The 14,559-nt window shown below is 33.8% G+C and overlaps 1 protein-coding gene across 1 annotated transcript in view; it reads right to left on the bottom strand.

The window, feature by feature from the left end:
• The window catches only part of LOC149793237 (uncharacterized), an 87,945-nt gene that overhangs the window by 48,866 nt on the left and 24,520 nt on the right, over positions 1-14,559 (bottom strand). The window contains exon 6 of the mRNA XM_089968969.1: positions 1,712-1,765. Coding sequence (XP_089825095.1) covers positions 1,712-1,765 — 54 coding nt within the window. The remainder of the gene's footprint in view (positions 1-1,711; positions 1,766-14,559) is intronic.

The raw sequence follows: 14,559 nt of genomic DNA, 5'->3' as shown, positions 1-14,559 counted from the left end.
TTCAGGAGAAGATTCATCTCATGTAATACAGAACCTTTTGCACATAACGGAGGCACTATGATATAATGCTGGCTTTCCTCTGGAACAACTGATCGTTACAAACTATGCGAAAGCCGACATATTGATCGCGCGCAAATCCTATATAATATGGTAATAAAATGGAACCTTGCATATACATATACATCATGGGCGAAAGCTGAATTTTAGTGTCTTCGTGTCTAATTGACGAATAATAGAGACTGAAATCTAAGTAAAACACACGCCAAAGTTCCGAAAGTACACATGCGACAACTGGCAGCTCTAATAACTGAAACCAATAAAATCAGCAGTAGATCTCCGCTGAGTGTTGCGGAGGTTTAGCAACATTGCGTCACAGGATATGTCTCTTCTTGAAATGAGAGCGTCTGCTCGTAGTGGAGTAGCGGCTTAACAATTGTAAAAGAGTCCGGTTAAAATACAATATAAAATAACTTTGTTATTAGGCAAAAACGGTGTGATAGAGAATTTAATTAATCAATCATAACATGTACAAACTCTTTTGTTCGCCATTAGATCTGGATTTTATTACATCTTCATCACATTTGGAAACTTATTTTCCTGATGTGTTGCATTTTTCTAACACACGAATTCTATCCATGTTCAAAAATCTGAACTTTGCAAAAGAAAGATGCTACGGCTTCATTGCAGTAAATGTTGTTCCAATAATTCAGTTTAACCAAGATCTGTTAGATATGGTCGGTAGGTTGATTAATCTATCATAAGAGTTAGAGTTCGACAAAATGTGCTTGCACAAGACAATACACGATGAATGCATAGTTTACGTCAATCTCTTTGTCTTAAAAAGTTGTAATATATGTTACAAGAATATAGTCATGTTATCCATTTCGACACAATAAAATATAGCTTCGGAGAGAAATGTTGACAAGGAGGCGAGTGAGCATGACTCACATGTTATGCATTAATAATAATAATAATAATAATAATAATAATAATAATAATAATAATTATTATTATTATTATTATTATTATTATTATTATTATTATTATTAATTTATTCATTTTATTATTTTTATAATTATTATTTGTTTTTCTCCTCCACTTGAAATTGTTTGTGAAAATGTAAGACTTTTGAAATATATAGAAACTATGCACCAATAATTATAACAAGACCTTAGTTTGACTTGTTATTGGAAAAAATTTCAAAATAGAAATGGACAATATAACTATGCTCAAGAACAACCGTAGAAGGGAGATTCTTTTGCAGTAGCAAGATCAATAACAGAATGAGGTCATTGAAATATATATTAATGTAGTAGGAAGTTGAAAATAAGTTTTGCAATGTTCCAGGATGCTATAAAACAAAAGTCTGCATTTGATATACTAATAGATAACTGGAGTATCAGGTCAAATACCAACAGGCGCCTGAAGGAGACTTTTCTTAATATTCTTAAAGCGAATCACGTCATATACGTGAAAACAAGATAAACCAACATATACGGCTATATCCAGTACATATATAAATATAGTCGAGCATTGGAGGAAAAGCATCTATGTTTGTTCACTTTGCTTTCTCAAAGGAGTAAATAGAAGTAACTCACTTGATCAATATTACAATAATAATTAGAGCTACGAGTGTGTTGATATAGATTCGGCATTAATTGTGGATTATAGCTCAATTATCTTTAACAACGTAAATACATGAAGCATTTACCATGTGTCACAGTTGCCTGGGGTTGTATTATTTGTCTCAACGTCATCATCTCATCTGAAGTGTAGAGTAGATATATAATTACCATTTATATAAATTGCATGCCTAAATAATCTAGTGGTATTGTGCCAGAAATGAAGCGGTTGATTTACGTTTCGTTTTCGTTTATCCAGCAGCATGACATAAATGACATTTTGAACTCCCCAGCATGTATTTTTATCTAAAGAAAATACAAGTTCATACATCCGTAAAATATGATACTTACTTATTCTCTATAACCTCTAAAATACTATTAATTACTACTGTTATTATTATACTATAGATATCATGTTTCTTAAGATTATTTTACATGCTCTCTCTCTCTATTGGTAAGTGTTACGACTCTTTGCTTTTAAAGTACGTAGCAAAAAGGAGTGAAACCAACACGTTTTGTAAAAGTGTATATTTTCTTCCTAGAATGCAAAGTGAAAAAGTGTAAATAACATACAGTATGGTAAATGAAATCTACAGTAATCTGAAAAGTCATATCACGTGTCCAAACGTGTCGACTATTCTAAATGAGTTCCAATGATATTCCAAATAAAGTGATATACGTGAAAACAAGATAAACTAACATATACGGTTATATCCATTGTATATAAAAATATCGTTGAATTTTGGAGGAAAGAACATCCTTGTTTATTCACTTTGGTTTCTCAAAGGTGTAAGTATAAGTAGCTCAGTTGATCAATATTGCAATACTAATTAGAGTTACGAGAGTGCTGATATAGATTCGGAATTATTCGTGGATTATAATTCGAATATCTTTAATAACGTAAAAAAAGGAAGCATTTTCCATGTAATCCAGTTGCTATGGCTTCTATTTTTTGTATCGACGTCTTCATGTCATCTGGAGTGTGGAGTAGATATATTATTACCATTTATATAAATTGCGTACCTAAATAATCTAGCGTCATTGTGCCAGAATTAAAGCGGATGATTTACGTTTCGTTTTTGTTTATTCAGCAGCATGACATAAATGACATTGTGTACTCCCCAGTACGGATTTTACCTAAAGAAATCACAATTTTAGACTAAGTGTAAAATATAATACATACAACATATACCATTAAAGCATGATGCTTACTTATTCTCTACAACATCTACAACACTAATAATCACTACTGTTATTACTATAGTATTGATATCATGTTTGCAAGAGTATTGCACATGCTCTCTCTAGTGTTAAGTGATAACATTCTGTGGTCTTATGGTACGTAAGAAAAAGGAGTAAAACAAACAAGTTTTGTAAAAATGAATATGTGTTTGTCTCTAGAATAAAAAGTGAAAAAGTATAAATAACATAACGAATGGTAAATGAAATTCACGGTAATTCTAAAAGTTCTATCACGTGTCAAAATGTATCGAGTATTCAAGATGAGTTTCAATGATATTAAGAATGAAGTCAAATCGAATAGAATGGAGTAGCTTAATATACTTAAAACCTTGATGTATCACAATGATATAATCTAAAATGTATTTAAATAATTCCACAGCATTTCCCAATCAGCTACGTAATGCACATACTTATGTGCACCTTGTAATTGCAGTGAATAATTTCAATAAATAAATGAAGTCCTCTAAACTGAATACAACTAAATCACTCCACTGAGACTGATGTTTATGATATAATTAACTAGTTCTCATGTAAATATCTATATTATCCATTACAAACAATACCCATTTAGACTCATTGGAGAGTCGAATAATCATTTCTAGATTATTCAGACATATCAACGAGGTCAGATCTTTTAGCAGCTAGCAAATCAGAAATTAGGTCATCTGATAATCTAAGGGAAATTTCGTGACATGAACTCAAACCCGTCAAATTCGTCAGCAAACTTGTCTACACCTTAAAAGGTCAATAGCCCCCAATAACATATTTGCAAGAACGAAATGACTCTGTCTCAGAGTACATACCCATTATATTTAACGTATGTAATGTGTTTAAAAGTGAGCCTTAGAATATATAATTATGCAAATCAACACACATTATATATATATATATATATATATATATATATATATATATATATATATATATATATATATATATATATATAACGCCACCATCCTAAAGGAACAAATAAAGATATATACATTAAAGCTTTCGTTTCCACAGTAGTCAAAAATACATATAATTAAAATTGTATATTAATATGTCTAATGAGTGATTTAGTAAACACACAAAATAAAGCAATACAGTATTTCTGTACACGTGAAAGTGCATCAATAGACACGTTACATGACTAAAATATGGTGATCTAAGAATTGGTTGGCACTGGGAATTCAGAGACGGCGTTGACCTTAACGTCAATAGGTATAATTTGACTTGCCGAACAACATGTCATAACGGTATAACACAAGCACGGGGGAACCCAGTTTTACATAAAAGAATTTTCAAATGTACATCTGTGACTCGACTAAACAATTTCCGATTAGTTTTCAAGTGATCTTTAATGGTTCATAGTAGATGATGATGCCATCGGTGTAAGTGACGCTATTATTTACTCCAGATGATACGCTAATTCAGCTTTTGGAAGTTCAAGGAAAACCTTTCGTAACAAACGATATTACTTTATTTTGATACAGTCCATCTTACATTACGAATGCCGAAATTCCTTTGCTGATTCCTTGAGTGGAAGTTGCCAAATTCTTTCAAACGCTCGAATTCGGTAACAGCATTTCCAATTTTGGAAATGCGGTTATTGATTCTTAGTATTGAAGAAGAAGATGATACTTTTCTATAATCAGTACAAATATGGAAATTATTACATGCTTTAAGCACTAGAATACACAATAAACTCTAGTTATCTTTACTTGATTCAATAAAATCATTTTCCATCGAAGACTGAACATAGTTCTGAAACATTCGTGTTTGAGATTATTCGTCATGTAAGGATACTCCTTCACAGGTGTAGAGTCTACAATTTTAACGTGGATTTTATTTGTTCGTGTTGGAATATATGGATACAAGTGCTCATATCCTTTTCATAGCTGTTTGAGTTCACTCGTCTCTTATGGCAGCAGATGTGAAAGTTTGTGGTATAGATTGTTCAATATTTCCGAATTCCGAAGATTCTTTATACCAGATACATAGTGTGATGCAAGTAACGCAAAATTTACTGAATGTTGTTTTACAGGCGACCTCAAGCAACATAGTCCTTTTACATATTTTAAGTAAAGTCGTTTCAGTTTTCTCATCCCAGGAGTGGTAATGATTTATTTTAAGACACTTCCTTTCTTTTCAACTTTATAAGGACCATAATAGTTAACATGAATAGGATCGTGAAGAATGAACAAATTGGGTCAGAGCTTATAATTTTCCACAATGATATCTGAATGTGATTTGTTTGACCCAAGAAATGTATTGATTTCAATACATGACATTGAGCTTCAGCGCCTAGAAATAAGAACATTTGGAACAGTTCCATCATGATTCTGCTGTTTATTGTTCAACTTATAACACTCATAAAATTCTTCTTGCAATAAGTGCACGTAGGAAGATATAATGATTTCTGATCATTCTTATCAGACATTTGATTCTTATAAGTTGTGCCAGATTGAAATTAGAAGCATTCTTATGAAACAGAAATAGTTTTTCTCTAAAGTCCTGAGATGAAAGGATATGGACAAATGAATGTTTGTGAGTCAAGAAAAAAAAATCATTAGCACTTCCTCGATTTTCTAATGTTTCGACATTTTCCTCATCAAGGTAGGTCAGACAAAATTGTTCTTGAGCACTTCAGTCAGTAAGAGTTGTCTGAAGATGTTTTAATCTTTATATACCTTCTTGGCTCTGCATAACCTAAAAGCCTTTCTTTTTTCCTGTACAAACTCGACATGGGTTTCACAAGAATGTATTTAAACAATTCCTAAACGTCTGTTGATATGCCTCAGATACCAACTCATACCCCATCACGATATACTCCGTAACCATTACTTAGGTAGCACTTTGTTGTAACGAAAGTGAAGTGTACATTTCATCAGCTTTGCCAGTAAGATAGTTTGTATTAATGCGATCTTGGCCGTTTCACATTTTGAGCAGTTTTCTCAAAATAAGGGAAATATGTATATGCTTCTTTCCTTTCAAAGAGGGTACTAACCTAAGATTTTTGGTAACAACAAAACATGATTTGTGTCTAAAGGTAACGGGTAGTGTGCTGTACTTACCACTTCGAATTATTTTAATTTAAATTGAATTTCACTTTCGTCATTTTGCATAAGAATTTATCTACATTCTTTCTCCTATTTGCATTTCTCTTTTTCCTTTTTTGTTTTTCATTTCTCTTTCTTAGTTTTGCATTTGCATTTATATTTATTTTTTCTGCTTTTACATTTGGATTTCTCTTTCTCCTTTTTCCAGTTGCAGTTGTGTCACTTCCTTCAGAAGCTGAAGCTTTCTTAGTTCTAATAGATCTGGTGTTTTAACTGTAATTCTGTTAATTTTCCGTAGGAACCACATACAGGCTTACTAATCAAACTGATACGCTGTGTATGAGAGCGAAACAAGTCAATAACAACATCAAACTCTGGGGCTCAACATCAATTATATTGAGGGTTAATTCCGCCAAAATTAATATTGAAGTTGTTGGATACTTCATAAATATGGAAAAGGTCTCACTCCTGCTGAGAAATGACGCTTTCAAACTGTATTCAGACTTTCGGTTAGAAATGCTAAAGAAGAAAACGCAAATATATGTCTTAATCTAAGAACCTGTACGTACTGATATATCCAATTTCTAAGAAAACAGTTGAAATCATATTTAAATATTATTTTATGAAACCGTACCTCATTCTCTTAACTGTTTTAAATATCTCTCTTCATATTTATATCATGGGTTTCTGTCTCTCTATCTTTATCTCTTTCTCCTTCACTCTCTCTTTCTCTCTCTTTCTCTCTCTCTCTCTCTGTATGTCTATGTACTCATCGAGGGATCAAGAGGTATTTAACAAATTCCCTTGGCTGCAATGGGATACGTCCGTTATGGCAGTAATATTCTTTGCCTATGTCTCGCCAGGACTTTTCTTGCTGACAATGGTTTAGGCGAAAATGAATGAACTTAAATAAATGCCAGACCAAGCAAGCTTGAGATATCACATCTGAATCAATCATACATCATTCGTCAACGATATCAATATTATTCTTCATCAAGCATGTAATCTTGCTATTATATAAGTGTATCCTGCAATGGTTCCAGTAATTGTATGATCTCCCTTTCTGTCCTGTTCCGCCTACGGACTATATTTTATGATAAGACAGGACAAAGATGTATTTCAGTTAGGTTCTTAAATTTGCAACATGTAAGTTACATAAAAAGGCAGTCCTATTTATTTGATCTTGAGATAATCAATATTCGAGTAAAGCCATAGCAAGAACGTTCCATTACCCTTGGAAATCCTATCTCAATATGTGATGGCAATGTACCTGAGTACTAATAACAATGTTAGGAACGGCGCAGTCTGGTATAAAGTTCTAATCCAACTGTCGTTGCTGATACTTCGTTATAGTTATACATACATAGTGCATATTTATAAGGAAACATGCCGTCGCGATAGACTTTATATGTAACTCAAAATCTCATGCACCTTTTCCTTCTTTATATCAACATATGAGGGTTTTCTATGCTATCAATGAGTGAAATTATACTTTTATTTTCTTATTGTTACGATACTAACTCGTTATTATCTGAATATTGATTATTAGATTACTTTAATATTCTCTAGTTGTAAACGTATTCAGTAATATTATAAATTTAATGCAATCACCCTTCTCCTGTAATTTCATTTATTTTGCCACCAGTTATTTGCACTTCTAGAGACACCAGTTATGAAGAATATCTGCAAGATTAAGTTCCAGAACAGTACATTTAAGACGATCATGATCGGCATTCTGTCATTGCCAATTTATGTTTAGAATTTCGTGCATAAGATAAACTTAATACTTTGCTCATAAGTGAACAATTTGTCTTGTAATACTATCATGATTTTGTTCAATCGGACCCTTTAAGGTTTTGGTAAGAAATTTCTGCCAAAATGATATTATGATATAGTATGAGAAATTATTTAGGGATGTTAACTAAGTTTCTTGATATGATTTTACCTTTCAGCCTCTGTTGAAGCTGATCTACAATGAATGTTGTGTTTTCTGTTGGATGGCATGCACAACAATACATTGGAAGAATAAAATGATATAAGACAGAACCTTTTCATAACATGCATAATTTTGCTTTTGCTGTGGAATGACTTAAAAGTTCGTGATTAATATTCAATGCTCAGGCAGTATATACAGTACCACCTGACCATTAAGCACTTAGGTTTCTAAATACGAGAGATTGATCACGCGCCAAGCCCATGTAATATGGTAACAAACCGAGTCTTACATGTGCATATGCATAGAAGGAATCTTTGTTATTATGCATACAACGTCATTTAGTTAATTAATTATAGATACAGATACCATTTTTGGTCATGCTATCTGGTTTTCGATTTGATTGGAACATTTGAATTCTGCAAATTTAAGTTCTTAGGGCTTGACTAGACTTGGAGGTGTTTCAATTATTCAGCTGAGCCAAGGTCTGTTAGACAATGGTTCTCAGTTGATTACTCTATTATAAATTGATGGCCAAACTGTGGTTGCACAATATTTATTTTCATAAACTGATAACATTTTAATTTAACGTGTAAAGATGTTAGTGCGTGTTGAGTTGCGGAGTTTGGTGCTGAGGTGGTACTGGACGTCGGTGGGGTTGGCGGTTGTATGAGGTGAGTCTTGTTTTGAAAATTGTCTCTGTCATACTTGTCTAAGAGATATATCGAATTTACATTAGCAATACTTGTCATTTTACAGCCATTTGTTTCCATAACATTTGGTTGTTCTTACTTCGTTGATAAGACCTGTTTGTTGGTTATGCATATATATTTATCACACAAATTGATAAACGAAAGGGAAAATAGCCAGTTAATGATGTTGGTAGGTTTGTGATGAAACGTATGTAGATTTGAAATTTTCAGCAGCGCACTTTCAGTGGAAATCTAACATGTCGTTTGACTCGTCATTTTGAATAAGTGATCATATATTGGAAATCAAGTGCAAATGAGATTTATCTTTCTACAACTTTAACTTGAAATGAATTAAAATAGCTATTTAAATTTTTGTATTTGATTTTAGTCAAAGACTTCTTGCTTCATAACTTGTCCTCATATGACACTAACCCGCGGATTACAATGATCGAAAGCTAACAACATGCGCCCATGTACGATGATAGTCATGAGGGTTGAGGTAGAATGTTATGATGAAGATCAGTAAAGAAGAAAACACATATTTTCCTACCATTATTTTTAATCATTCGATTACAAAATAAAACGATTGATGATTATGTTTCTGATCCGAAAACCGTAAGTGCATTCGCAAACATGACACATTTGTACGATTTTCGCCACTATAAATCATTTAATGCTCCAGTTAATATTAACATCCCTAAAGCTTCCATTCCGTATGTGTGCTAGGAGTCTCTGGATGTTTTCAATTTCCGCCATTACGATGTCGAACGCAACCATGCTAATTAGGTTTCTTCAAATGCCAGCGAATACATTTTATTAATCGTACCGAGTTGTTCCGTCGCGAGAATCTCTTAATATACAGTTATTCACGAATGGAGCCCCGACAGTCTCATTTGTTACTATGGCTCATACAGCAGTTCCGATTGGTGTACGTGTAATAGCTCCTGCAGTTGTGATTTCCGCTACATCCAGACGAACATTGGCTGCTGAGGCGTTTGTCTTTCTCCAGTAATTCGAATCTCTAAGTTATTTCAGCTCGTAGATGTTGTACCACTTCGTTTACTTGCTTACGTCGATAACATTGATTTTCCATTATAATTCTTCTATTAATAATATTGTCGTGTAGAAGAATTGCTCGAGAGACAAAACCTCTCCATACTCGTCATGTCCACGCACGTCTCACCAATTAAACTTTTTTATTCACTAGTACTGATGTGATACAATTATAAAGTATTTCTGCCTAAGGCGTATTTAAATCGTTCTGCACGACACCAAGTTCATATAGAAACAAACCGTTAACGCCATTTCATGGTGCCCAAAAGGATTGTTTTCATATTCGCCCAAGATATGTTACACGGACAAGCGTCCGGATATTTTATCCGTATTGATGCTGTAATTTCATGCTGATCGAAATTTAATATTGGTAGAGCAGAGTGATTCCGACTGTCGATTTCCACGTGGCTCTTAACAAGTTTCTATTTTAGTGTATGTGGGGTTTTTCTTAGCAGTGCTAAGTGTAACGCGAAGGTTAATAATGATTGTGGAATCGCGCGTGGTCACCAAAGTTATCTTTCTTCGAATATGTTCATTGCGTGTTTGCGCTCACCTGTCCGGATCACTGTCACCTCACCTCTGTCTGCGTGGGTTCGAGTCTCAGGCTCAATTGACGTGGGTACGTGAGACAGTTTGCCAGTAGCTTCTCGTGGGTCGTTGGTTCTTCCCGGGGTTTTCCAGGGTTCTTCCCCCACCAGTTAAACTGGCCGCCACGTATAGCCTATCTTGTGCTGAAAATGGCGTTAAACCCTATACAACAACAACATCATTGCATAATTTAATCTCTTACGGACCTGTTTAAATCCAACAGTTTCCAGGTAGCGCCATCATCTGATGAAATCACAGCTCTTCTGCAAAAATCAGCCATATCGGCGCAATCAAATCAAATATTAGGCCCAGTACGATAAACACGCAGCAACGCTAGTACGACCTCGATTTCCTGACGCTATCACGCGGTGATTGGGGTCGAAACAGTCACCTAAAAGCCTGGGTTCGGTAATGAAATTGTATTCATCGAGGCAACGATAGGTTTTGTTTTCAGTAGTATGCTGCATCCTGTAATTTAGTTCGTATATATCAATGACTTCAACATGCTTATGCATGCATCAACGCGCGACAAGTGAAATGGTTCATAATATCATCAGTGAGCAACGGCTGAAAAATCGATCCAACCTCATTAACATCTTCTGGTGTGCTGATGTCCACATGAACCAAACCCAGCTCGAGTTCAACAACATAACTTTGTGGGACACATATTATCACCTTTGTGGGAACCACAGGTTCCGGACCTATCAGATCGACTGAAACGCAAGCACGGTTTTAAGAAAACACGCCGAATATGATGTCGGTGCTGTATTAACGGATCTAACTAGATGGCCATATAACAAATAAACTGATGGAAAGCACATCTGACTCCCTCCGTGACCTAAATACAGTTTATGGAGGGCGTGGTACACGGATGGGTATAGATCTTGATTATAAGAATCAAAAGAAGCCTGGAGAAGACACTGCGTCGATGTTACTTATTAGCGAATAGTCTCATTGGTGCAAAACTATATCGATGTAATAAACAAAGAAACAAGCATAGCTTCTGAGCGGACTTTACCCAAAATATATTACAGTCCTAGTCGCTGTAATTGGAAAGGTGAAAGTGCCTTAGAAAGTGCATCAAAGGTCACGAACGAGGATGCTAGATAAATGGTGGCTAAAGAAGCTTTGGGGCAAATTTACCTACCACATCAAAAAATGTTGTTCATCGATTGACCAATATTCACCTAACGGAGTTCATCATACTGGAAGTTTATTTTGTCCACATTATCATGTACTAGGACAAACATACAAGTTCGTGTTAACCATCGTAAATATCGCCAGTAACAATAAATGATCTCAGGTGGTCATCTCTAAAGATTAAATTTATTTACACACACGGACCACTAACATCGACATGGATTATGCAAGTGAATCTAGGTAAAGATTTATTTGAGCCGTTGCTACGTTGTTATCAAAACAATGGGTGAGGGGTTGTGTTTGACACCTTAACATAAATCGTGATAAAGCTTTTGTGAAACGATTTAGCCATACACTTGGGAAAAGATTATTTAGACAGCAGTACGTGCTTCTCTCGGTCATTCAAGGATTAGAAGCAACATGGCTTCGTTCAGTCATACAAGCATTAGAAAATGATGTAACACTCGCAATTGAATTAAAACCCTCTGGTGCAATTTGGCAGAAAACTGTTACTGTTAGAAATCACTCGGAAACAATTGTATTTGGTGTCTATATGCACCTGGAGATTTAGAAAGTTGGCAATGTCGTGCTACGAACACGGTATGGTGTGTTGATTGTATTTGCAGTTTCGGACGAATTAAGCAAGACTGCCATTACCATACCATCTAGAACCTACAGATCTCTCGGAGGTCCATTTATAAGCAGAAAAGCGTATGAGCGAGAGAAAGTACAAGATGTTCCCGCAAACATAGAACTATCACCGACGTCTATTTTAATACATTAATACGTCAAAATACATTTGACTGACAATCGAGTAGTAATTCCATCGGAGAATATCCATCATCCGATGTTAAACTGTTCAAGCTCATATTGGCGCATTGATATACACCAATGGGGTGTTTCTGCGACATGATCTTATTTGGAGTGTTTGTCATTTGGACAACGTTCATGAGACAAGATAATATAAAAATGAAAACAAACAACAATGATATTATGGTTACTGAGAGAACTGAAAGCAAAAACGTACGCGAGCAGGACTTACGTGATGTTCATTGGTAGGATTCATTATTTATTTCAAAATGGCTATTGTCATTGAAATAATGCTCTCGTAACAATAAACGTCTGTAAACATTTAGTGGCGTCAAAGACTGTTAATATGTCATCCAAAGAAAAATATAGTAAGTCCAACTCCTAAATAATAATGCTAATAATAATGCTAATAATAATAATAATAATAATAATAATAATAATAATAATAATAATAATAATAGTAATAATAATAGTAATTTGTAGTAGTAGCTGAAGTCGTGATAGTAATAATAATAGTAGTCGTATAGGAAATATAATCAGAACAGACAGCATAAAGTATGATTGACTTTAACGTACGCAATAATGATCAATAAAGACTTTCTAAGTTAGTGGTATAGAGGACAGATTAAGACAAAATAATATGCATCTTTGACATTTATATTAACACAAAGTTCACATATCCATTCATATCGTTCTGTTTCTGCATGTGCAACAATCAAGATGTTTAAATGTTTTAAAGAGTGTGATGAAACTCCTAATTTTTTAAACCCTTTCTGTGGCTGGCATTCACGAGTACTCTATGGTAAAAAGTACTTTCATATCTTTATACGTGTATGAACTTTTCGAGGCAACTGATGAACGCCAGTCGGATTGATATATGTCTTTGTGTCTTTGGTTGAAAAGCGATACGAAGAAAATATATGGACAGAATTAGGGTACTACCATACTTATCCAAATCCTGAGGTCAATGGAATATCTTTCGCATCAAAAAAGCCAGTTTCTTATAATCCATTATTTCGCAAACCGTAAGCATTAATTGGTAAATGTTTGAAGAATACAATGTTTGCGTTTAGCAATTTGAACGAGTACTTAATGACATGCACATATATAATTAAATGAAGTTGATATTTGCCCACGTCCACATACAACAATATTGTTAGTAGAAAGTTCACATCTAGTAAACGCTTGCTGTATTTATTATGTTCCCGTTGTATCTGGTTTCAAATATCCACCGATTTCACAACAATTAGACAAAAGTGGAGATGCTAAAGAATCAAATAAATAACGCATTATATTTACTTGACAATGTAGATCATTAGTATTATTCGAAGGTACGTTAATTGCTTTGATATCTTATATAGCAATATTCTTTGTAACACATAGGAACTACCCTCTGTTGGTAAAAATAGACCTAATAAAAACTATCTACGATGTCCAGAAATAAATCTCCGTATTTAAATTAACGTCGATTATTTTAATTCGTATGTTAAAATCACAACCTTTATGTATCAATATTCACATATATATAAATATTCCGTCTTTTTCCTAAGGATACTTGTAGACCATTTGCTATTTCTGAAAATATTACCATACCATCAGTAAACATAAATTAAAAAGATATTTCTTCTAAACTTATTCCAGCCTCTATATTTGATTGTTTTGTAATTTTCAGATAATATATGTAAAGAGACCGCAGAAGTGGAGAAAGGCATTCTCCTTGAAGTAACCCAAGCGAACAATCCGATGAGTGCAAGTTTAATTGCTTAAAGTGCTTTAAGTGTTAAAGTGTACTAAACTTTGACTAGATCTTATTATTGTTAACATTTTCCAGCCACCTTGCATTGTATATTTGTATGCCCCATATTTGTCATTTCCACGTCAACATATGCTTTATAAAATCAACAAGTGAACATTAAATCGTTCGTTTTTCTTTAAGCAGTGTTTGTATAAAATACTTTAGTATGAAAATGACATATTTTATACTATTATTCTTCATAAAAACCAAACTATTCATCAGTAATAATATCGTTTATAATTGCCCAAGTAGAAGGGATGAATGAAGTTAGGAAGTAAAGAAATCAACCATACCAGGCATTGTTAAAATACACATAGTTACTCCTGAAAAAAAATAATTAATTACCGATTTTTAGAGCGTGTTGAATTATTACTGTGATGCAATAGAACGTTTTTAAATTAATACATTTTATTGACGAAACAATTACTGATATAATTAAATCATCATGTAGCCATTGATTTATATCCCTTCATTACAAAATGAAGAATTACAAAAATTATTGACCTTTGCTTGACAAGTCTGGTATTATTAATTATTGTGTGTTTCAATGAAATAATAACCACTACGCAAGTGTGAGGTCACTTTGTATATTGATATGACCACCACAAACTTGTGAGCCACTTCTCCTCTGCAATAACAACGA

This window comes from Sinohyriopsis cumingii, chromosome 8 (assembly GCF_028554795.1).
Source record: "Sinohyriopsis cumingii isolate HCF-2022 chromosome 8, ASM2855479v2, whole genome shotgun sequence".
Taxonomy (NCBI): Eukaryota; Metazoa; Mollusca; class Bivalvia; order Unionida; family Unionidae; genus Sinohyriopsis; species Sinohyriopsis cumingii.
Note: the sequence above shows the minus strand (reverse complement) of the source record. Positions and strands in the feature narration are given on the sequence as shown.